The sequence below is a fragment of the Ranitomeya imitator genome, chromosome 4 (genome assembly GCF_032444005.1).
Source record: "Ranitomeya imitator isolate aRanImi1 chromosome 4, aRanImi1.pri, whole genome shotgun sequence".
In the NCBI taxonomy this organism is placed as follows: domain Eukaryota; kingdom Metazoa; phylum Chordata; class Amphibia; order Anura; family Dendrobatidae; genus Ranitomeya; species Ranitomeya imitator.
This window is the reverse complement of record NC_091285.1, coordinates 185,148,870-185,174,486: the sequence shown is the minus strand read 5'-3', so window position 1 is coordinate 185,174,486 and position 25,617 is coordinate 185,148,870. Positions and strand designations below refer to the sequence as shown.

Here is a 25,617-nt window from a genome sequence, read left to right as displayed (position 1 = left end):
CCTTACTGCATGTTATTCAGAGAGGCATCCTCCTCTCAAACCACAGGAGAACCAGGCTGTGTGTGATGCTAAGCTCTATTACATTTTGTGTCTGCCAAACGGTGACATTAGCAGTAACTCCACCGATACGGTGCTACCTACAGCTAGTGAAATTAAGCAGCGCTGGCATTCTGTCTATGTTTCTAAGGCCGAGTTCATATTGCGTCAATGGCAATGCACTGACGGCATCCGTTACATAGCGGCACTAACGCTATGTAACGGATGCGTTAGCGCACCCATTGACTGCCATTATGTAGCACATCGCTAACACATGTCATAATTGGCATGCATTAGCGATGTGCCGTCATTCTGTGACGGACACTCGGACGCGGGCTGCAGCGTTTCCGGGTCCGTCACCGATAGCGTAGGTGGAGCATCTGCGCTATCGCGATCGCATAACGCGATCTTTAACAGGCACTAGCGTTGGTGCAGTCCATTTAACACATGCATTGAACGGACTGCACCAACGCAATGTGAACCCTAGCCTTAAAATGGCACAGCCGTGCTGCCTAATCTCATTAGTGCAGTGATAAGCAGTGGTTTGGAGATCACTTGGATGCAAGCCTTTTTCAGGACTAAAGCCAAATTGCTAGATAGAATTAGCAAAACAAAAAAGAAAAAAATGTATTACTCTTTAATGTATCATGATCCATGTCAATAGGCATAAAGAATCCTGATATTCACATTTGATCCTAACTGAAAAAAAAACTCCTATTAACATGCAGATATGGGGTTAATCTGCAAGTTAACAGCATTCTGAAGGTCCTCGCTGCCCACACTGAGAGCCCCAGTGTCATCCTTGGGTTGTCAGTCATAGAGACATGGCTTGCTTCATTACACTGCAGGTCAATAACATTTTTCTACATGATAGGTTATCGTTAAACTGGATTTCTCTGTGCAATGTTAGGCCGGGATGACACTTGCGAGTTCAATGCGGGAAACTCGCGCGAGTCTCTCGCAACAATTCCCGGCACTGCCGCCAACACTGGGGACCGGAGTTTGCAGCTGCATGTATTTCTATGCAGCCGCACTCTCCAGTCTCAAGTGCCGGCGGCAGTACCGGGAATTGATGCGAGAGACTCGGGTGACTTTCTTGCATTGAACTTGCAAGTGTGACCCCGGCCTCAGAGTACCATACCATAGTTCATTGAGAGTCCATTTTCCCATTAGCCAAAACAGCACAAAAAATATAGTGTGTGGCGTGATAATTGAATATACTCAACGCAAAGTGTATGAGAGGTTGAGAGACTATAGAAGTCATGATATTTATATTTTAGATTACAAAAACAAAATAGCAAGCGGCCAAAATTTGAAAAAAAGTGTTAAAAGCAGCTCTTTGGAGGAGAAATAGCTGTGAAACAAGGACAGTCAGCCTGAGTTAGAACAAAAGATATTTATCCATCAGTGCAGCTTTCTGAATCTGCGCAGTGATGTAAACAAGGTTGTTAGTACGTCTTGCTGTCACAGCTTGGCATACAAAGAACTAAGGCATCTGGAGACAACTTTGAAGACATTGGGCTTTGGTTTACTAGATGGAGAGGAGTAATTCTATTTACCTGAAATGTAATATGCTGTTGGGGATGGGGGATTCATTAAAGGGAGTCTGTCAGACCGAATTGGCAGTATAAACTAAACACGTTGCCTTGTAGGAGCTATATCTCTTTGAAAAATTGCACATTTTGTTTTCTAATCACTGCCCGTGTTCTGAAGTTTAATGAAATATGTTAATTAGTGGTCTTGCATGTCCCCACCTCCCTCAATGTTGAATTCCAGCTTTGGCTATCCTAAGGTTTGTCTGCAAACAGTGTACTTGTAGGGAGGTGGCAGGACCCCTCATCTGCCACTCCTCCACAAGGAACCTATGCGACCTCCTTTTTTGGATAAAACTTGTATATGGTTGTGAAAATCTGTAATGTAATGTTGTGTTTGCAAAGTGTGTACCACCATATGTTGCATCCAAAAATTATACATCATAATGCATTCTTGAGTTACCCTTATGTTGTGGTATGTAATGTATGTGATTTGCTCTGTACCTGCTAAGCCTGTACTTATGTTAGAGACAGGGATAGTAATAGGCTAAAGATGTGGGCTGGGTCAGCAGCAGAGAGGGGGAAGGAAGCTGCTGTCCCAGTCAGAAGCTCGGGTACATTAGCCCAGAGCAGACGTGCTGAAGAGACAGAGCACTGCCAGGCTCTGGAATGGGAGTGATCTTTTGCCCCAGGCTCACAAAGACTAAAAAGGACTTAAGGACCCAAAGATTCAAGGATTTGATGACTGCAACATGGGTCTCCAAGACTTTGGAAGTACTCTCCACTGAAGGGGTTTTAAGCACCCAGATCCCAGTAAGTGGACTTCTGTGAACTTCGGCTACTGCGGCCGTTGTGGGTATGACCATAGCAAGTGTCAGGGAGAGAACAGGAATCCAGTGTTGGAATAGTCTCTTTTATCTTCATCTACTCATAGTTCATTAAAAGTTATTTCCCTGTTGGAAAACAGTTGCATTCTTGGACACTCATTGCCAGGACTATGTTGACCAGAGAAGAGAAGGTAACTCTTGGGGAAACGGCTGTGTCAGCCCTGTATTGCATGTACAAAGGGGCGGGGTGTCTTCAGACTGTGTTTAGTGGGTAAGCTCGGTCAGGACTACCACCTCGTTTGTCTCATTGTCACACACTCTTCAGGCAAGTTGGTGCTATTAATTAGGGAGAGAGGCAGCATCATGCAAAACCAGTAGGCACTCTGACCCTCTGGCAACACCTAAAGTGCGCTGAGCCTCTGGCAACATCAAAAGTTCACTAGGCCTCTTGGCAACATCAAAGGTGCACTGAGAATCTTGGCAACACCAAGGTGCATGTCATGATTCAGACCAGGTTTTGAGTCCTGTTTTCCCTTTTTCCGGTCTGATCATGTCAGGGGTTAACTTTTCTCAGCCTCAGTCTGGTTTCAGGTTTTGCTATTTATCTCTGTTGCATCCTGCAGGAGGTGTCAGTTATAGCTCTGCCTACTGTGTGTGTAGCTGACTGTGGTATATCCTGATTTGTCCTGCTGCTTTAGCTGCCTGATCCCATGTCTCTGTTTCCCTCTGTTCTCGTCTTTACTCAGATTTTCCCTTTAGTGGGCAGACCCCCCTGGTTTTTACTTGGCTTGTATCCTGACCCATTTTTGTCTTCTGTCTTTGGCTTCCCCTCTCCTGACTGTTACTGACCTCTTGGCTTGTCCCTGACTTTGTGCTTTGTCTTTTCCTTTGGTACTGCGCTACTGACTATATAGAACCGGCTTGTTTGACTATTCTGCTGCCACCTGTGGTAGCCTCACTGCTGCACTGTAGACCAGCTCGGTTTTGGTGTAGACCTGCTTCCTCTCTACTGCCATCTAGTGAAGCCTGCACCTACCTGCATTGCAGCAGCATGACAGTGCACTGAGCCTCTTGTCAACACGAAAGGTTTACAGAGCCTCTTGGCAATACCAAAGGTGCACTAAACCACTTGTCAACACCAAAGGTGCACTGAGCCTCTTGGCAACACCAAAGGTGCACTGAGCCTCTTGACAACATCAAAGTGCACTGAGTACTTTAATTAACATATTTGAATAAACTTTAGTTTATGCTGAAAGGAGGCTGCGACTAGAACACTTGAGGTGTGACTTTTTTTTCATGGTCTATATCCCTTAAAAGGTTATGTGATTAGTACATGCTGTCAGTTTGCACTGAAATACATTTTTCTTAAAAGGGTTTTGTACTAATAAAAAAAAAACAAAAACAAGAAAAAGTACCCCTAGAAATGCCTTTGGCCAGACAAAAAACGCAAAGGGGGGGGGGAGAGGGGAGAAAACATAGACGCAGGCGGAATGATTACGCGCAACAAGAAGATGCAGAGGAAATAAATGAATATACTAACGTTCTAAATCTATCTTCTAAAACATTGACATCTGAACAGATTCAAGTATTGTCTCTGGGTCTGAATTTTGTTCAGGACCAGGATTTTGACCTGTTTACAGCTATTATGGACATAAATAAATTTATCAGAAATTTGACTATCAAAAAGTATTTTCTATGTGGGGAGAACTTTGGAGAGCAACAGAACTATGAGGAAATTGTTTCCCCACATCAAGTAGAGAATGAATTTCTCAATATGGACTTTAGGGACCAAGTATCTCTGGTCACATTACAAGACCTTAGTTTGGATAGAGTAGTGGACTCAGAAAGAGTTAATTTCTCTCAACATTTCAATACCAAAAATCCATATTATTATCCAATACAAAACAGATCAGAATGTATGGATCGTTTCCAGGAGGGAGTAGAAAGAGAGTTAAGACAACTATACAATAACAGCAAAAATAATGCTAGAAATAGCCGAAGGAATATACCTAGAAAACTCCAAAATGCAATAAAATAATTGAGGGAAATGACAGAATTAACCATTAAAATGTCGGACAAAGGAGGGGTTGTTGTGGTACTGAACACAACTGATTATCATGCAAAAATGTTGGAGATGTTGTCTGACCAAAACACATACAAAAAATTAAAATATAATCCCTCACAGGAAATTATGAAAAAGAGGGACAAGATTATTATGGAAGGTCTAAAGGTACCTTCACACATAACGATATCGTTAATGATATCGTTGCTTTTTGTGACGTAGCAACGATATCGTTAAGGAAATCGTTCTGCGTGACAGCGACCAATGATCAGGCCCCTGCTGGGAGATCGTTGGTCGCTGAACAAAGTCCAGAACTTTATTTCGTCGCTGGATCTCCCGTGGACATCGCTGGATCGGCGTGTGTGACACCGATCCAGCGATGTCTTCACTGGTAACCAGGGTAAACATCGGGTAACTAAGCGCAGGGCCGCGCTTAGTAACCCGATGTTTACCCTGGTTACCAGCGTAAAAGTAAAAAAAAACAAACACTACATACTTACCTACCGCTGTCTGTCCCCGGCGCTGTGCTCTGCACTCCTCCTGTACTGGCTGTGAACGTCGGTCAGCCGGAAAGCAGAGCGGTGACGTCACCGCTCTGCTTTCCGGCCGCTGTGCTCACAGCCAGTACAGGAGGAGTGCAGAGAAGCAGAGCGCCGGGGACAGACAGCGGTAGGTAAGTATGTAGTGTTTGTTTTTTTTTACTTTTACGCTGGTAACCAGGGTAAACATTAGGTTACTAAGCGCGGCCCTGCGCTTAGTAACCCGATGTTTACCCTGGTTACCGGGGACCTCGGGATCGTTGGTCGCTGGAGAGCGGTCTGTGTGACAGCTCTCCAGCGACCAAACAGCGACGCGACAGCGATCCAGATCGTTGTCGGTATCGCTGCAGCGTCGCTTAATGTGAAGGGACCTTAAGTCTGGCAGTAATAAATAACAAACAAATGGAATATCTAAGGACAGAGAATCCAATTCTCCCCATTATATATGGGGTACCCAAAATACACAAGACAGAGGGTATTCCCCCTATGCGACCCATAGTGTCTGGAATTGGTTCCTGCAATGAAAAACTCTGTCAATGGGTAGACTCACTCCACCAGCCCCTTGTGAAACGTACTCCAGGGTACATAAAGGACTCTAAAGAGATCTTGCGAACTATGGACAGTAAAATATGGCAGGCCAATTACTCCTGGCTCTGTCGCTCTATACTAGTATTCCACATAGCCTAGCATTATGAGCAATACAATACCACCTTGTTAAATTTAGTAATTACACGGAGGATTTGGTTCAATATTTGTTGGGGGTGATACAATATTTATTAACTAATAATTTTTTTCTTTTTGATGGTCAATTCTATATCCAACAAACTGGAGTGCCTATGGGTGCTAAATATTCACCCTCTCTTGCAAATCTTGTCATGTCATTCTGGGAAATGGAATGCGTTTTTTCGGTGACCAATCCGTTTTTGGACTAGGTGGAGTGGTATGGCAGATACATAGATGATACCCTCATTATATGGGGGGGTGATGTATCTGCCATACCACACTTTTTGGATTATCTTAACGATAATATATATAATATTAAATTTACACATAAATGGGATAGTACTAGTATTTCATTTTTGGATCTGGAACTTACAGGTCACATCAATCATAATGTTATTACTAAAACGCATCACAAACCAGTAAGAGGGAATACCATCCTACATGCTAGTAGTAGCCATAATAAACATACAGTAAAGGTGATTCCTGTGGGTGAGTTCACCAGAATTAAACGAAACTGTAGTTTGGAAAGGGATCTAAAAGGAGAATACGAACAAGTAGAAAGAAAACTTAAAAACCGTAAATACCCTCAATGGACAATTAATCGGGCGAAAAAAATTGTAGAAAAAAAGGAACGCAAGGAGTTAATGACAGTAAACAAAAATAGTAACCGTAATATAGAGAAAAAACCGTATATACTGTATGCTTCCAATATAGTCCTCAATTTATGACAATTAAAGATATTATTTACAGATATTTACCCATTCTTTATGAGGACTAACAGCTATATGATATACTAAATTCGGGTATCAATGTGGTGTCAAGAAGAGCACCAACTATCGGTAATCGAATAGCATCTAATACATTTCGCCCAGAGAAAGGTCCAAAAACATGGCTTAACCCCTTACTGGCATCGGACGTACTATACCGTCCGATGCCGGCTCCCCTGCTTTGATGCAGGGCTCCGCGGTGAGCCCGCATCAAAGCCGGGACATGTCAGCTGTTTTGAACAGCTGACATGTGCCCGTAATAGGCGCGGGCAGAATCACGATCTGCCCGCACCTATTAACTAGTTAAATGCCGCTGTCAAACAGACAGCGGCATTTAACTACCGCTTCCGGCCGGGCGGCCGGAAATGACGTCATCGCCGACCCCCGTCACATGATCGGGGGTCGGCGATGCTTGTATATTGTAACCATAGAGGTCCTTGAGACCTCTATGGTTACTGATGACCGGTGGCTGTGAGCGCCACCCTGTGGTCGGCGCTTACAGCACACCTGTATTTCTGCTACATAGCAGCGATCAGCAGATCGCTGCTATGAAGCAGAGGCGATCGCGTTGTGCCTGCTTCTAGCCTCCCATGGAGGCTATTGAAGCATGGCAAAGGTTAAAAAAAAAAGTTTAAAAAAATGTGAAAAAAATAAAAAAAACATAAAAGTTTAAATCACCCCCCTTTCGCCCCAATCAAAATAAATCAATAAAAAAATATCAAATCTACGCATATTTGGTATCGCCGCGCTCAGGAACAAAGCAGAGTCTATATAATGACTGGAGGTCACGTAGACAGTACCACTATAAATCATATATCTAACAAAGCATAAGTGGAAAAGAATAAAACGTAACTTTTATTATGGCATGAAGCCACACAACAAAAAACTATAACCAAACACCCAAGTCAAGTAAAAAACTGGGGCAAAGTCTCAAACAATTGGTATGATCGCCACGAAGACTAGTTATCCCCAGAAAGGACACGATGATATCCTCCACAGCGTATTGGAGATATCATGAGAACTAGTCAATGACATATGAGGCTGGAGTAGAATAACATCAACAGCACCTAACGTCAGACTAGTTACATGAACAAACAATAAAAACCATCACAAGTAGCATATAGGCAGTGCCACTGATGGCTATAAATAACATAAAAAAGGAACAATCTCACCGGTTCCAAGATGAGGGCCCAGGAGCGCCGGAAAATTTCTGGTCAGAAGGTAATCCGGAATAGTGACGGAGACGACAGTCCCTATGTCAGTCCCTATGGGGCTATCGATAGACTATCCCCAAAGCTCCTGCCCTTACATGGGCAGTCCACAGCTACCCCTGTCCAAACATGCCCTGCACTCTCCCTGTATAGTCCGTCCCGACGCGTTTCATCCAAGCCAAATCTTCAGGGGACTTGCTTGTGCATGGAGATAGAGTGCCTGTATGCTAAAAAGGAGGGACAAAAAGTCCTGCCACCCTCAATGCTGTCCTGCAGAGGACATCTATATCTATATCGCCGCGCTCAGAATCGCCTGATCTATCAATTAAAAAAAAGTATTAACCTAATCGCTAAACAGCGTAGCGGGAAAAAAATTAGAAACGCCAGAATTACGTTTTTTTGGTCGCCGCGACATTGCATTAAAATGCAATAACGGGCGATCAAAAGAACGTATCTGCACCGAAATGCTATCAATAAAAACGTCATCTCGGCACGCAAAAAATAAGCCCTCAACCGACCCCAGATCATGAAAAATGGAGACGCTACGAGTATCGGAAAATGGCGCAATTTTTTTTTTTTTTTTAGCAAAGTTTAGATAAAAAATAACCTAGTCATGTTAGGTGTCTATAAACTCGTACTGACCTGGAGAATCATAATGGCAGGTCATTTTTAGCATTTAGTGAACCTAGCAAAAAAGCCAAACAAAAAACCAATGTGGGACTGCACTTCTTTTGCAATTTCACCGCACTTGGAATTTTTTTCCCGTTTTCTAGTGCACGACATGCTAAAACCAATGATGTTGTTCAAAAGTACAGCTCGTCCCGCAAAAAATAAGCCCTCACATGGCCAAATTGACGGAAAAATAAAAAAGTTATGGCTCTGGGAAGGAGGGGAGCGAAAAACGAACACGGAAAAACGAAAAATCCCCTGGTCATGAAGGGGTTAATTATCCGTTTTTTTTTAGATGTGGCATAAACAAGTGTAGTACTTGCAAATATGCTTTGGTAGCTAAAACGTTTCAAAATGCGGAAGAAGCAATGAAATTTAATATCAAGCAATATATTAATTGTAACCATACTAATATAGTATACAAAATTAACTGTAAAGATTGCAATTTATCGTATGTGGGGTGTACAACGAGGAAACTCAAGACACGTATTCGGGAACACTTACATGATATAAGTAATACGCAGGGCACTAATAGAAATATATCGGCAGCATCCAGACATTTTGTGACCCACCACGCTCGGAGTACTGCCAGCTTTCAGGTCCAGGGAATAGAACAAGTGAATGTGCCTCTTCGTGGCGGAGACACCAGAAGACGTCTCCTGACGCGAGAGGCATATTGGATATTTCACCTTAATACCCGATTCCCGATGGGACTTAATAAACGAAATGAAACTATGTTGCATTATTGCTAGATAGGAAGTGAATATTTTACTGCATTGTATGTTTGTATAATGATTTTATATTAGGACCTTAGATAGTGTCATGTGACCTACTCAGGTAACCTGATTGGTGGAGCTTCCTCATATAGGATAGCTCAACTAAATCAGGATATGGCTTTGAAAAAGATCGTGAGATCGAAACGCGTTGCCATTTAGCCTCTGTAGCGCAGGGGCACCTACCGGAGGGAGCTTGGTTTTCCTATTTCTATGGAATTTTAATTTTTTTGATATCAATAAATATTACCTTTTAAGGAGCTGGATATCAACTACTTTTTCTTCAGTGAAGCCTGCACCTACCTGCATTGCAGCAGCATGACAGTGCACTGAGCCTCTTGTCAACACGAAAGGTTTACAGAGCCTCTTGGCAACACCAAAGGTGCACTAAGCCACTTGTCAACACCAAAGGTGCACTGAACCTCTTGACAACATCAAAGTGCACTGAGTACTTTAATTAACATATTTGAATAAACTTTAGTTTATGCTGAAAGGAGGCTGCGACTAGAACACTTGAGGTGTGATTTTTTTTTCATGGTCTATATCCCTTAAAAGGTTATGTGGTTAGTACATGCTGTCAGTTTGCACTGAAATACATTTTTCTTAAAAGGGTTTTATGCTAATAAAAAAAAAAAAAAAAAGAAAATCTCAATCTAAAGACATTTCTACATATGGCAAATCACCCTTGTTTTGTCTACAAGCGCAATCACTATGTCATTAAAGTGCCTGCTGTCTTCTTAAACTGACAGACTCCTGTCCTAGAATGTTAAAATATGTGCCAGTAAGCATGTGCAGTAGGAAACTTTGCTGTTTTGACCTAGAAAATACTTATAGTACCGTAATGCTATCTGGAAGTCAAAGCAGCCACTTGAGAAAGATACCGTGAACAGAAGATGGAGCTGCCTCTGAGGCTCAACAACCCTGGTATCTCCAGTATTAAATCAGATGACAGGGTAGATAGCAGTGTGAGTAGCTTCTTCTTACTTCAGCACTCTTGATATCTCCAGTATTAGATAGAGAGGGTAGACAGCAGTGTGAGCAGCGTCTTCTTACCTCAGCATCCCTGGTATCTTTAGTGTTAGATCAAATAGACATGGTGGACAGTGTGAGCAGCCTCTTCTTATTTCAGCACTCTTGGTATCTCCAGTATTAGGTTAGATAGAGAAGGTGGACAGCAGTGTGAGCAGCCTCTTCTTATTTCAGCACTCTTGGTATCTCCAGTATTAGGTTAGATAGAGAAGGTGGACAGCAGTGTGAGCAGCCTCTTCTTATTTCAGCACTCTTGGTATCTCCAGTATTAGGTTAGATAGAGAAGGTGGACAGCAGTGTGAGCAGCCTCTTCTTATTTCAGCACTCTTGGTATCTCCAGTATTAGGTTAGATAGAGAAGGTGGACAGCAGTGTGAGCAGCCTCTTCTTATTTCAGCACTCTTGGTATCTCCAATATTAGGTTAGATAGAGAAGGTGGACAGCAGTGTGAGCAGCCTCTTCTTACCTCAGCACCCTGGTATCTCTAGTATTATATCAAATAGGCAGGGTAGACAGCAGTGTTAGCGGCCTTTTTTGTCACAGAATCCCTGGTATCTCCAGTATTAGATTGTAAAGCCAGTGCAAACAGCCTCTTTTTACCTCAACACTCATAGTATTTCCATTATTAGATCAAAAGTCAGAGTGGACAGCAGTGTGAGTAGCCTCTTAATTCGGTACCCCTGGTATGATCAGTATTAGATCATGATATCAACAGTGACCACAAATTCCTAATCTTGAATGGAGGGAAGGAGGAAGAGCATCATACTGTGCATGCTCACAGAAACCTTTCTTATTAACATTCTAGGACAGGTTCCTGTCAGTGTAATAAGACTATTTAATGAAATACAGTAATTACTCTAAGAGAAATAACAAGTATTTAGAAATGTAATCAGTGATTAATTGCAGATGTTTCGTTTAGTTATCTATTTTTTTCTATTCCCAGAAAACCTCTTTAAATAGGATATGTGTCATAAGTGTCCAATATATGCACCCATTTTCCTTTTAGGAAAACTTTTTATCTTTTAAAAACAAAATATGGACATACTGTATTAACAGTAATTTGAAATCATGAAAATTTGCAGTAAGGCAGGATAGTGGCTCCTATGTGTGGTATGAGACTAGTACTAAAATAATAAGCAATGAAACCAAGGCCAGCAACAGTTTCTCATGGGCCCGTGGCAAAAGAGTCTCAGTTGGCCCTTTTAACACATACCACGATTCATGATGCATAGATAAGAAATATAGGTATACAGTGCTATAATGCCAAAGAGTTCACTTACTTCTTACATTACATGAGTGATATCTATTGTAAATTCTACAACAGACACACAGACTGACTGCAGACGTATAATTTTAGACCGGACAGCATAGTCCTCCATACAATAATATGGGCACCAGATAGTCTTCCATACAGTATTATGGGCACCACATAGTCCTACATACAGTATTATGGGCACCGCATAGTCCTCCATACAGAATTATGGGCACTACATAGTCCTCCATACAGTATTATGGGCACCACATAGTACTCCATACAGAATTATGGGCACCACTTAGTCCTCTGAACAGTATTATGGGCACCACATATTACTCCATACAGTATTATGGGCACTATATAGTCCTCCATACAGTATTATGGGCCTAACATAGTCCTCCATACAGTATTATGGGCCCATATATTACTCGATACAGTGTAATGGGCACCACATAGTCCTCCATACAGTATTATGGGCACCACATAGTCCTCCATAAAGTATTATGGGCACCACATAGTCATCCATACAGTATTATGGGCCCCAAATATTACTTCATACAGTGTTATGGGTGCCCCATAGTCCTTTATACAGAATTATGGGCACCACATAGTCCTCCATACAGTATAATGGGCAACATATATTTCTCCACACTGTATTATGGGCCCCATATATTGTTCCATATAGTATTATGCTTCATACAGAATAGTGGCCCCAAATAATACTTCATGCAGTATAATGGGCCCCATATAATGCTCAATACAGAAAAATATGCCCCAAATATTGCTCCATACAGTATAATGGGCTCCACACAGTGCTCCATACAGTATAGTGGCCTAATATATTGCTCCATACATAATAATTTCCCCACATAGTGCTCCATACAGTACAATGGTCACACATAGTGCTCCATACAGTATAGTGGCCTAATATATTGCTCCATACATAATAATTGCCCCACATAGTGCTCCATACAGTACAATGGTTTCATAGAGCTCCAGACAGTATAATGAGCCCCCATGTATTGCACCATTCAGTATGATAGCCCTATATAATGCTCCTTACAGTAGAATTGACCCCATATAATGCTACATACAGTATAAGGGGCCTCATATATTGTTCTATACAGTATAATGGCTCCATACAGTGCTCCATACAGTATAGTGGCCTAATATATTGCTCCATACATAATAATTGCCCTACATAATGCTCCATACAGTACAATAGTCTCACATAGTGCTCCAGACAGTATAATGAGCCCATGTATTGCTCCATTCAGTATAATAGCCCTATATAATGCTCCTTACAGTAGAATGGGCCCCATATAATGCTGCATACAGTATAATGGGCCCCATACATTGTTCTATACAGTATAATGGCTCCATACAGTATATAATGTCCCTGATATAATGCTCCATATAGTATAATGGGCCCTATATATGCTCCATTTAAATAAATACTCACCTCTCCCATTCCCCACAACTCTTGTCTTCTCAGAGTCTTTTGGCTTTTTGCAGTGCTCAGCACAGAAGGCGCGCTGTAGTGATGTAGCAAGGTGGCACATGAAGATGGGTACTCACTGTGTCTGCTGAAATTCTAGTCCCAGGCAGCAAGACAGAATCACAGTTCTTTCTCAACAGTAGAACTTTAATAACGTTGAAAAGAGAGAAGCTAGTTTCTGAGCTGTCCCAATCCAGATACTCTGCTTCAGCAGCTCCCGTCCGATTTCGGGGAGCAAAGAGTCCTTTATGGAGCACTCCCACAGTCTTAATGCATGTTTGAGCTGCCCAGTAGTCCTTTTGGCAGCACTTTCTACCCTCCGGGGGAATGTTATGCTCCCATAGCTGGAGCATGCCCTGCCATGGGCAAGCCTGCCTGGGCTCTGCTGCAGAAGTGCAGAAGCAGGAAATTGCTGCTCCTTCCTGGCTGCTAACCCAGTCCCTTTTTGTTAACCCTTACTGTCCCTGAACTAGTCATGTTCAATACTGTGCAATATAATACAAAGACTTGAAATCAGGTAAACATCACACACTACATGTACAGCAATAAAACAGTAGTTCATAAGAGTAATACATTGATACATAGCCAAACTATCAGAGCACCGCATAGGGGTCATGTGCCCAACATAAAGGAGAGAGGGAGAAACTGAGGGTCCCCGCCACTTCCTTACAGTGAAATCATCACTCCCTCTGCCCTGAGACATCACAGAGAGTCACAAGATGCTGAAGACACTGTAGTTGTGGGGAATGGGGAGAGGTGAGTATTTTAGGAGGGCTGGTGCCAGTGCTGACATCGGGCTCCACCGACTTATGGGTCCATGGCATGTCAGTGTCCCCACCAGCGAGTGGGCCCCCTAGTTTGTCCAGGGTCCTGGCACTTTACCAGGTGTGCTGGGTTTCTCACTTTCTTAACCTTTTTAGCATGTTAACTAAGTATTCTCAATAAAGTTTCACTTTTCATTCAATTTTGGTTCCTTGTGCACTATTTTCTCTACAGGCTTCCAATTTATTAAAGTGTTTACCCCATATTTCTTGTGTAAGCATCTTAATGAATCTCCCCTATTGTACCTGGTCAGCTGTATTTCTACACAGCTGTCATGCTCAGGTCATGAGAGCAGATGGTCAGTCAAAGGATTGCAATGCGCTCATCAGGAGAGTAATACAGCTGTCTGACTGCACCCAATCATTCACATAGGTGCAGATTGGTGGGCGGGTATAGGGGTAAATATTCATTTTGGATATACAAACTAGTTGCTATCACTGATGCTGGTGGAGAGGTGTGGGCGATGTTATGGGCTGTGAAAGGGGACAATATTTATTTTGGATTTACATATGCTTGACTAGCCAGCGTGCAACTATGAATTTTCAAGGGCTTATAGCAAGATAACGGGGCAATGCCCATCAATAAATGTTACCTATTTTCAAAGAGTTGCCCAAGCCCTATTTCAGGATACTATTAATATGGTACACAAATATAACCTGACAGATTCCCTTGAAAAAAATTGGTTTCCGTAGTCCTATTCTAAGGTCCTTAACTTTTTAATTTTTCTCTCCACAGTGCTTGGTGAGAGATTGTTTTTTGGTGCTTTAAATTTTATTGATACCAATTTGGAGTTCCTATGACTGTTGTGATTTTGTTTTATTGCAGTTTTTGTGGGAATGACTGAAAAGTGTTAGTTTGGCTTTTAGATTTTTTTTTCGGCATTTAATGTATGGTTTCAGAAATGTTACATTTTGACAGATTGGACTTTTTAGACATATACCAAATATATTTATTTTTATTTTATTTCTTTATTTTTACTGAGGGATCACTTTTATTTTTATTGTTTATTCTATTCTTTTCTTTTTTTTTATTGCAGTTTATAAGGAAATCACAGTTCTTCTTTGGATCTTTAGCATATGACTGAGCTTCACAGGAGTACCTAGATGGTAGTTACAGGCGCCTTCAGCAAGCTTCTGATTTCCATGGCAACCTAATAATTGCCCGTTGGAAACTGTTAGAAACTGGTGCCTGCGTTGGTATTCATGTCATTTAAATGCTGCTAATAGATATTGACAAAGGCATTAACTACAGAGATTTGAGCAAGCTCTAGTAGATGTAGTTATAGGCAGATAATTGCCTGGTATGAAGCAGGCTCAGCTCCTGAGTCCGCTGGATACATTCCTTAGAAACCAATTACAAAAATACATGTCGTAAGTCACTGAAGGGGGAGTGGCTGTATCTGATCTGCAAAAAGACATGCTTTTAGTCTCATGGACTGGCCACAAGGATCTATTTTGGACCAGTTTGTATGAATCGTAAAAACGAGCAGCACATGGAAATGTTATGATAATGTAATTATAATTTGGATATTACCATTAAGTGAACGAATTAGCAGAAATGATAAATTACAATGCCAGCACCTATCATCAGAATTCCATAGATTATACACTGTACACATACAACTATATCTTGGAAACACAAAATACTGACGTTTTCTAGATATAAAGGCTGTGAGTTGAATAATTTTCTGAAGAGTGTTCAATGTAAAAATACTGTATCTAAACTTATGTTCCATAAATATGTAGCACATCTTACACATAATCATATTCAATTTCAACTTTTCAAGTCTTAAACAATGCTCTTTCACATGTAGTGCCCATTGTCAGCATACAGTATTCTTTAGCAAGGCCTATTACATTGACAATAGAAAGGGGGACATAAGCATCTAAACCGCATCACTCATCAATGAAAGCCGCAGTGACGTTTGTAGCCGTGAATTTTTCTATGGCTTTTAAAATATGTGCACATGGGACATATTCACTTTTGACCTCCAAGTGTGGAAATGTCCTAAGTATCAAATTTCAAGAGAAAGACCAGAGTACCAATGATTCTCCTGCAAATTTTTTAATCCATACACAAAGGGTAAGGTGAGGAAGAGCTGGCTAAAGAACATTATGAAGCTTGTGGGGTAATTATATAGCATAATAGTTTAATTTGATTGTGCTATTATTAACATCATATCTTAGCTAATGCAATCTGTTCTTGTGTAAGTAGAACACATTAGTTCTAGGCTCGCTTTCAAGAATGACTCACTTCATCACAATAAGAGTAACCATGGGAGGTATGAGCCATAATCTCCAAACTCTAAACGCACATGTAGTTAAAGGAACACCATGTCCTAAGCATTAAAAACAATGGCCCGAATCATCAAGACCAGCGATTTTCACACAGGTTTTGATGAGAGGGTATGGTCGAGTCAGATGCCTCTTCATGAATGAGAATCATCTAACCAGTGGCATGCGCCTCCTTGCGCCACGCCAGAGATCTTACTCTAGTCCCTAACTGGATAAGATTTCTTTTTTAAGGAATGGCACAGCTCATCATGAATTAGAAAAACTGTCTCATCACTCCCCCAACCACATATCTGTCATGCTACAATGGGCATTGCTGGAAGAAACTTGCATGAAAGCCCCAAATAGCAGAAAAAGGTCACAACTTTTCGAAGCAATTTACACCAGAATTCTGTTGAAATTGTATCCAATATTTAGTTTTCATGCTCTTCTTCTCCCTCTTTATTTCACTTTTCAATATAGTATTTTCTTTCTACTATGGCCCAATGGAATCTTGATAAAGAATATGTGCAATTCTTATTAACAATTCTAATAAAGAAGAAACACACATATTGTAGAAGACAATGTGGCAAAAAATACTCTTGCACTGAAAGGAAATGTTATCCTTGTTCATTGAGTAATCATTGAAACAGAAATGAGTGTTGAAAGTTTTATTGCACTTACCTAAGTACATGCGTAGATCCATTTATAGTTGTGGTCGAACGTGGGACAGTTTGCCCCAATATGGAAGGTCTTCGATACTTCTCATCACCACAGCACAAAATGATGAGGAAGGCACGCCTGAAAGACTTGTTCAAAAAGGCATACAGGAAAGGGTTCAACCCTGAATTTATGTAGCCTAACCAGAGAAAAGCTGTCCATATTTGCCCTGGTACTGTGTAGTTTATAAAAGGATCAATCACATTGGTGATAAAAAATGGAGCCCAACAAAGGCAGAAACAACCCATGATAATGCACAGTGTCTTAGCAGCTTTGGTTTCTGTCTTCATCCTGTGGTTAGTATGTTGATCAGGATGCTGATGTCGGTGGTCAGCTGGGGCGCCGGCCCGTTGCAAAACTCCAATTTGTCTGGCGTGCTCTCGAGCTGTGACGTAAATACGATAGTACGCAAGCACCATCAAGAAGAAAGGAATGTAAAATGCTACCACAGAACATGTTATAGCATACGGCTTGTTGACCATAAAGATGCAATAGGTAGAATTGGAGTCTTTGATGAATTTTCTCTTTTCTATCTGAAAAAAGGAAAAAACACAATGCAAGCTTATTGGTATAATTAGTACATTTTACGAAAAATAACTTTTAAAATTGAACAGTATTTCCTACAGTAATATAGACTATACTAGGAAGTAAAATTAGAAATTAGCAAGTTAATTTACAAAGTGTGAGGAAACACGAAAAACTTTTCGCTCTTTTTCACAATCCTCAAACTAAAGGTGACTATACACCTTTAAGAAATGGCAGTGAACGCGTATCCTTCTGACCTCTCCATACTCATGCATACATGGTGGGGTTCCCTGGTTAAGTAAGAGCAGAGGCTGATTCTAATGGCCATAAACATGATAGGTTGTAGTAGCTATTCAAAATTATTGCTAATCACATTGAAAGATCCAATTGTCAAAAAAACTTTGGCATCCAATTGGTATAAAGGCCTGCCATCACCAGGCAGCAGTCCTGGCATGCTTACATAGCAGCATGTAGAATAATGCCATGACTGGAGGGCACAAGTAACAATGTGGAAGCCAAGCATGGGTACATGTCACTAGTAAGTTGCTCCCTATTTGTTGGTGAGCTGCAGTTGGGGAGATGATTTTCGTAGAACTGATAATAAACAGCACAGTCCTTTGTTTAGCTGCCGAAATTTCTGGTTAAGTGAAAATATTCTATCACCTTATTTATTTTAATGTTCTACAGTGTTTGGCAGACCTATAGAATGGCGATGCTACATGACCAGTACTTTCAGGGTACTTGCTGTGGGCACTGTGGCTGGACCTTAAATGTGGGAATGGCTTGTAACATTCTATTTGATGGTCTTTTTAATCACTAGTACATCACATGTCACATTCTCATGCATGTGTGGGTGCAGAAGCCTAGCCTGCACCATACTCAAAAGATGCTGGCTGTGATATACAGCTGACATCTTGGCGCAACAATAGCGACCAGAGCTATTTACAATTGCTGTTGTTTAGCAATATAAATGCTAATATTAATCACTGACAGTGGGATTCAAATAGTGCAATCGCCAATGAGCACATGAAACTGAAATGACTCCCATCAGCACCATATGATGCGGTTGCATTGGGTTCTTATGGCACTTGGGTGCCTGCTGAAAATCCACCATGGCTGCTATCTTTGTCATATCTTAGAACGTTATTTTGTCTACTCCAAAGACACTTCGAAGACATACTAATAGGAATTTTAGGTTGTGAGCCCCAATGGGGATGGCAATGACCTTATCTGTAAAGCGCTGTGGAATATGATGGTGTTATAAAAGTAGTAATAATAATATAGTATAAGCAATCAAAAGATGACCGCTTTAAATCCCCTCAGAGGTCTATAAATAAAAGTAAAAAAAATTCAGAAAGTTTTAACAAATATTGAAATTTTTTTAAAAATTATTACAAAATTCTAAAAATATGACTAATACTCCCTTTTCCCATTTAAATGCAAAAATAAAAAAATAAGCAAATTTGGTATTGCTACATCCGTTAAAGTCCATTCTATAAAAAGAGACATTAAATTAACCTAAATGGTAAACTGTCCTTAACTATACATAAAATCAGGAAGAACTCCTGTTCACCGACTCAACACAGTATCGTGAATATTCACCAAAGGAGGAGGTGTCCAGCGATCAATTATGAATGAGCCTCTCTAAAAAATTGCAATAAAAAATAAAAATATCATAGTTACCCAAAATAGATATCAATAAAACCGACAGTTTGACATGCAAAAACCAAACCCTCGCACAGCTCTATCCACAAAATAGCAAGAAAAGTAATGGTCTCAGAAAATGGCTTACCAAACCAATTTTTTTTACGCCTCTCAAAGACTACCTGTAATCAGTCAGATGCTGCTCTTTTAATTTAATAAAATAATGGGAAACCCAAAATTGGTCTTGCTCTGCATACTGGGATGCCATAAACAGAAAGTTAGGGCCCAACTTTTGGTAAAAAGTTGGACCCTTTTGGAGGTATTTAGGGGCACTTCTGAGCAGTTTTGTTACGAGATGATACTTAGAAACATTCCCAATATTGGGCTGCCCATTCTTTTATTAAATGAACAGGGCAGTCCCAGATTGCTTATAGGTACTCTTTCTAAAAACTACTATACAGGTGTGATATCATTGTACTTTTAAAGAAATAAAAAGTTTTGGTTCCTGGAAAAATGGGTGGAAAAAAACAGAAGTGCAAAAACTCAAAATCTCCTGAAAGTCAAGGGTTTAAGAGTCACGAACATTTGCTCTTTATAGATGCCAATGTGACTAACACTGCTATGGTGTATGTATGTGATACAATAGGGAACACATTTTGGAATGTTTAATAGGCAATCTGTTATCTAACAGTAGATGCAGGAAAAAATAGTAATCAAACAGATCTTCTCTGCAGACCTTTGTGGTGGTTACTTAACAGACTACACAATATTATTTTCTAAAAAAGAATTATTTTTTTTTGTAGGTTTGTGGTAGTAATTGTTTGGATTTATTTACATCTTTTACAAAAGGAATAGTTAAAAGAATTGTAATTGAGTGAAAGCTGCACGGTTATATCTATCAACCTGCTGCCATAGGCTAAATTAAATCCGCCAAACCATTTCACTGAAATAAGCAGGTAGTATATTCCATTTAATTTGCTCCATCTCTTTTCGAATATTAATAGGCAGGGATGAGTAAAAGTGAAATAGACTGTTACAGATAGGGTGCTGGTAGGATTGCTGTACTCTTTTTAGCCTTGTTAATGATAATCTGCTAGTTTCTCTCCTTTTGTTCCCTTCATCATTCAGACAGATCCTACTATTGTAGACACCATGATGATATAGGAGGCTTTCATTTTGCTTTTAACATTTAGATTCTGGGTAATTTCCATGGCTCATTCTTACAAATTTCAGCTTTTGAATGTATTGCAAAAATTAATAAAATGCTTATCTGACAGTATATACTGTATGTGACACATTTAGAGTAGAGGTAATCAAAAATGTCCAATAGTACTAGTGGATCACTATCAGTGGAATGAGTCGAAATTCTCAGATTGGATTTATCACTTTCAATATTTTATAAATGGTAAGTGATAAATCGACTTTCTGTAAGACACTCTTGGAAAAGTGTACAGTAACTGAAATGTGTTAAAACAAAGAAAAGAAGAAAAATGCCAATAGCATTTTGGAGAGTGTTCCACAAAGTAATTAAGAAAACACAAGGTGTTCTCAAACTGAACAAATAAAAAGTTTAAAAAGACATGGGCCTCCTCTGGGAAATCAGAAAAAGAAAAATACAAGCAACTAAATCTAATATTTGTACTTTTCATCCCCTCTTCCCTTATTTAAGCAATTTAACAAATTACAAACTAAATTTCAGTAGACTTTCTAAAACCTTTCTGAAACCCCAACATACCCTATTAAAGTGAAAGAGGTTGGTAAATATTTGATGGTATCTATTAAAAACAATATTGAGCATATCTCAGTTACGAACAGAATTTATGGCACCACTGTGAAATGAGACTGATAGAAAATCTTCATAATAATAATAATCCACTTATGCATGTAAGAAAAAGGAGAAGGAACTCACTGTTCTGAAATTCCTTGCTTTATTTAATCTTCATTTAAAAATTCATGGCCGGGAAAGTGAGGAACGAAGCTGTGTGTGAGCAGGAAAAGACGACGGCCATTCGCGCTGTGCTTGCGCTTCTACGGGTCAGAATGAGAAAGGACAAATTATGGATGAAAATAGGTGGACCTGTGAAATTGTGGGTTCTCAGTAAGGTCATAGGTGTAGGTGGACACAGCCCATGTCTCAGGAGTGTAACAGAGTCAGGCGGATAACCTTAGAAAATCTAGAGTCTGCGTGTCTGGTTTGAAGGGGACGCGGCATCCACCGCAAGTCGGCACGGACCACCAACACCTATGACCTCACTGAGAACCCACAATTTCATGGGTCCACCTATTTTCATCCACAATTTACCGCTGTGACTGATGAAGGTCCGGCTATTAGGACAGAAACGTTTCTGTTATTAAGCGTGGATACAACTAAACCACCTATTAAGCTAAGTTTGAGTGCCGAGTCTTTTTCTACACTTCATGGCATTGGAACCTACTCTGGCACCTTACAAACGGCTGTGCACATGTTTATCTTTCTAGTATGAGAAAGGACGTGACGAAAGAAGAAATACCCCGGCCCCAACGTACTCCTCCTTCCTCACTCTCCTCCCACTATACGACAAAATAGCAAACATTAAATTTAAATTAGATTTAATGTTTGCTATTTTGTCGAATAGTGGGAGGAGAGTGGGAGGAGAGTGAGGAAGGAGGAGCACGTTGGGGCCAGGGTATTTCTTTCTTCCTTTCTCATACTGACCCGTAGAAGCGCAAGCACAGCGCGAAACGGCCGTCGTCCTTTCCTGCTCACACACAGCTCCGTTCCTCACTCTCCCGGCCATGAATATTTAAATGAAAATTAAATAAAGCAAGGAATTTCAGATCGGTGAGTGCCTTCTCCTTTTTCTGACATGCATAAGTGGACTATTACATTTTTTCTGGAAAAGCACCCAAGATTGAGAAGTATGGCAAACAACCACTCAGGTTGTATTATACACCTGTGATCACATTGAGTAGCCCAGTAGTTTTTGGCAGTGCCGTCTTTTTTTGTCTTCCTGGTATTCATAATAATAATAATAATTTTATTTCTATAGCTCGACATATTCCACAGCACTGTACATTTTAGAGGGGACTTGTACAGACAATAAAAGACATTACAGAATAACAATAATCACATAAATCCACAGATACCAAGAAAAATGAGGTCCATGCTCGCAAGCTTACAATCTATAAGAAATGGGGGAGACACGAAACGTGGATGGTAACAATTGCTTTCATTGTTCTGATCAGCCATAATGTAAGAAATCAGGCGTTCATATAATGCTGCATAAACCAGTTATCAGCCAGAATATGTAAAAGTACAGACACAGAAGGCTATTAAAAGCATAAAGCCTGTGAGAACATGATATGAGGATCATTGTTATGAAAGGCAATTCAGTACTACAATGGACATAGCGGTCAGAGCACATACAGTGATCTGACAATAACCCAAAATCATAGAACGAGCTCTGAGACGTGGGAACTCTGCAGACCGCAATCCCTAATCCTCTCCAAACAACACTAGAGGCAGCCGTGGATTGCGCCTAACTCTGCCTATGCAACTCGGCACAGCCTGAGAAACTAACTAGCCTAAAGATAGAAAATAAGCCTACCTTGCCTCAGAGAAATACCCCAAAGGAAAAGGCAGCCCCCCACATATAATGACTGTGAGTTAAGATGAAAAGACAAACGTAGAGATGAAATAGATTCAGCAAAGTGAGGCCCGACTTTCTTAACAGATCGAGGATAGAAAAGGTGACTTTGCGGTCTACACAAAACCCTAAAGAACACCACGCAAAGGGGGCAAAAAGACCCTCCGTACCGAACTAACGGCATGGAGGTACACCCTTTGCGTCCCAGAGCTTCCAGCAACAAAATAGACAAGCTGGACAGAAAAAATAGCAAACAAATAGCAAAGAAGAACTTAGCTATGCAGAGCAGCAGGCCACAGGAATGATCCAGGAAAAAGCAAGTCCAACACTGGAACATTGACAGGAAGCCAGGATCAAAGCATTAGGTGTAGTTAAGTAGAGAAGCACCTAACGACCTCACCAGATCACCTGAGGGAGGAAACTCAGAAGCCGCAGTACCACTTCCCTCCACCAACAGAAGCTCACAGAGAGAATCAGCCGAAGTACCACTTGTGACCACAGGAGGGAGCTCTGCCACAGAATTCACAACAGATCATGTTATGAGGATCTGGTTATGGTGAAAATTTTGAATGGGCAATACAAGGATAGTTAAATAAATGTGTTGAGGTGGTAGGCTAGTCTGAAGAAATGCATTTTTAGGGCACGCTTAAAACTGTGCGGATTGGGGATTAATCGAATTATCCTGGGTAGTGCATTCCAAAGACTTGGTGCAGCATGTGAGAAGTCTTGGAGATGGGAGTGGGAGGTTCTGATTATTGAGGATGTTAAAGGGAACCTGTGACCCCCAAAATCGAAGGTGAGCTAAACCCACCGGCATCAGGGGCTGGAATGTTGTAGATAAGCCCCCGATGTATCCTGAAAGATGAGAAAAAGAGGTTAGATTATACTCACCCAGGGGCGGTCCAGCTGCGGTCCAGGTCCGATGGGTGTTGCGGTCCGGTCCGATGCCTCCTATCTTCATCAGATGACTTCCTCTTCTTGTCTTCATGCTGCGACTGTGGCGCAGGTGTACTTTGTCTGCCCTGTTGAGGGCAGAGCAAAGTACTGCAGTGCACAGGCGCTGGGCCTCTCTGACCTTTCTCGACGCCTGCGCACTGCAGTACTTGGCTCTGCCCTCAACAAGGCAGACAAAGTACGGCTGCACAGGAGCCGTGGCGTGAATGCAAGAAGAGGACATCATCGTAAGACCATGGGAGGCCCCGAACTGGACGGGACCGCGACGCCAATCGGACCCAGACCGCAGCGGGACCACCTGTGGGTGAATATAATCTAACTTCTTTTTCTCATCTTTCAGGATACATAGGGGGCTAACCTACAGCAATCCAGAATGCTGTAGATAAGCCCTTGATGCCGGTGGGTTTAGATCACCTTCGATTTTGGGGGTGACAGGTTCCCTTTTACCTCAGGTCATTAGCAGAATGGAGGGCACAGTAGGGTGGTAGACTGAGACGAGGCAGGATATATAGGATGGTGCTGATCCATGGAGTGCTCTGTGGGTAAGAGTGAAAAGTTTATATTGAATTCTGGAGAGGATGGGTAACCAATACAATGACTGGCACAAGCTATAGGCATCGGTGTAAAGGTTGGTGAGGAATATGATCCTGGCTGCAGCTTCATATTTTGTTAATTTGTGCAAAATGTAAATCTGACTACTTGTCTTCCTTCAAAGCATGCCTGTTGTTTCAGGTGCCTTTATGGAATAAGCTATCAATAAATTTGTGTGCTTTTGAAGAATGTTTTTTTCTGGCCATTATTAAATTTGTATTCCCCATTTACAAACCCAAATCCAAAAAGAATGGGGACTCTGTGTAAAATGAAGAGAAAATAAGAATTCAAGGATTTGTAAATCATTTATAACCATATTTTATTCACAACAGAACATAGAACACAGATGGGAAGGTATTTTTTGTGCACACGTCAGGATTTCTTGCAGAAATTTCCTGAAGAAAACCGGAAATTTTCTGCAAGAAATCCGCATTTTTTTTTGCGTTTTTTTTTTTTTGCTTTTTTTTTTTTAGCATTTTGCAAGCGTAATTAGCTTGCAGAATGCTAAAGTTTTCCAAGCGATTTGTAGCATTGCATGGAAAACTGACTGACAGGTTGGTCACACTTGTCAAACATAGTGTTTGACAAGTGTGACCAACTTTTTACTATAGATGCTGCCTATGCAGCATCAATAGTAAAAGATAGAATGTTTAAAAATAATAAAAAAATTAAAAAAAATGGTTATACTCACCTGCAGACAGCCGATCTCCTCAGCGGTGTCCGATCCTATAGATGGTGTGTGTGTGCAGGACCTTCGATGACGTCGCGGTCACATGAGCGGTCACATGAGCGGTCACGCGACCAATCACAAGATGGTGACGTCATCGCAGGTCCTTCACACACACCATCTATAGGAACGGAAGCGGCAGCATGCACCGCTGAGAGGCGGGAAGACTCCAGGGGCCATCAAAGGTGAGTATATCACTATTTTTTATTTTAATTCTTTTTTTTTACCAATTATATGGTGCCCAGTCCATGGAGGAGAGTCTCCTCTCCTCCACCCTGGGTACCAACCGCACATAATCTGCTTACTTCCCGCACAGTGTGCACAGCCCCATGCGGAAAGTAAGCAGATCAATGCATTCCTAGGTGTGCGGAATCCCTGCAATTCCGCAAATTTAATGAACATGTTTTTTTTCCGCAATGCGATTTTTTCGCGGAAAAAAATGCAACATTTGCACAAGAAATGCAGAATACACTGTAAATAATAGGAGACATATGTAAGCGTTTTTTTCGCATTTTTATCACGTTTTTATAGCGAAAAAACGCGAAAAAAACTCGAAAAATACTGAACGTGTGCACATGGCCTTATCAGAGGCTATCCATTTGTTTGCTGATTAATCCTTCAGTTGCTGTAAGCAAAAATACTACTGTGGACTTGGTCACATTATGCTACAGTGTTTCCTGGACTGGAGACATGTATTTTGTTCTTGTGTTTCTCTATGCCTTTGACTCTGTGTTTTCTGATGTGTCCTGCTATAATAATCTGCCATCCCAAATACTCTGTGGTCCTTATCTTTGATGTTCCATATGTCACTTGGCAAG

General features: G+C 41.0%; 1 protein-coding gene across 2 annotated transcripts in view; it reads right to left on the bottom strand.

Annotated features, from left to right (window-relative positions):
• Positions 1 to 25,617, bottom strand: part of HTR4 (5-hydroxytryptamine receptor 4) — a 998,998-nt gene that overhangs the window by 348,055 nt on the left and 625,326 nt on the right. For both annotated transcript variants that reach the window (XM_069764171.1, XM_069764170.1), the window contains exon 6: positions 16,697 to 17,265. In XM_069764171.1, the coding sequence (XP_069620272.1) occupies positions 16,697 to 17,265 (569 nt within the window). The remainder of the gene's footprint in view (positions 1 to 16,696; positions 17,266 to 25,617) is intronic.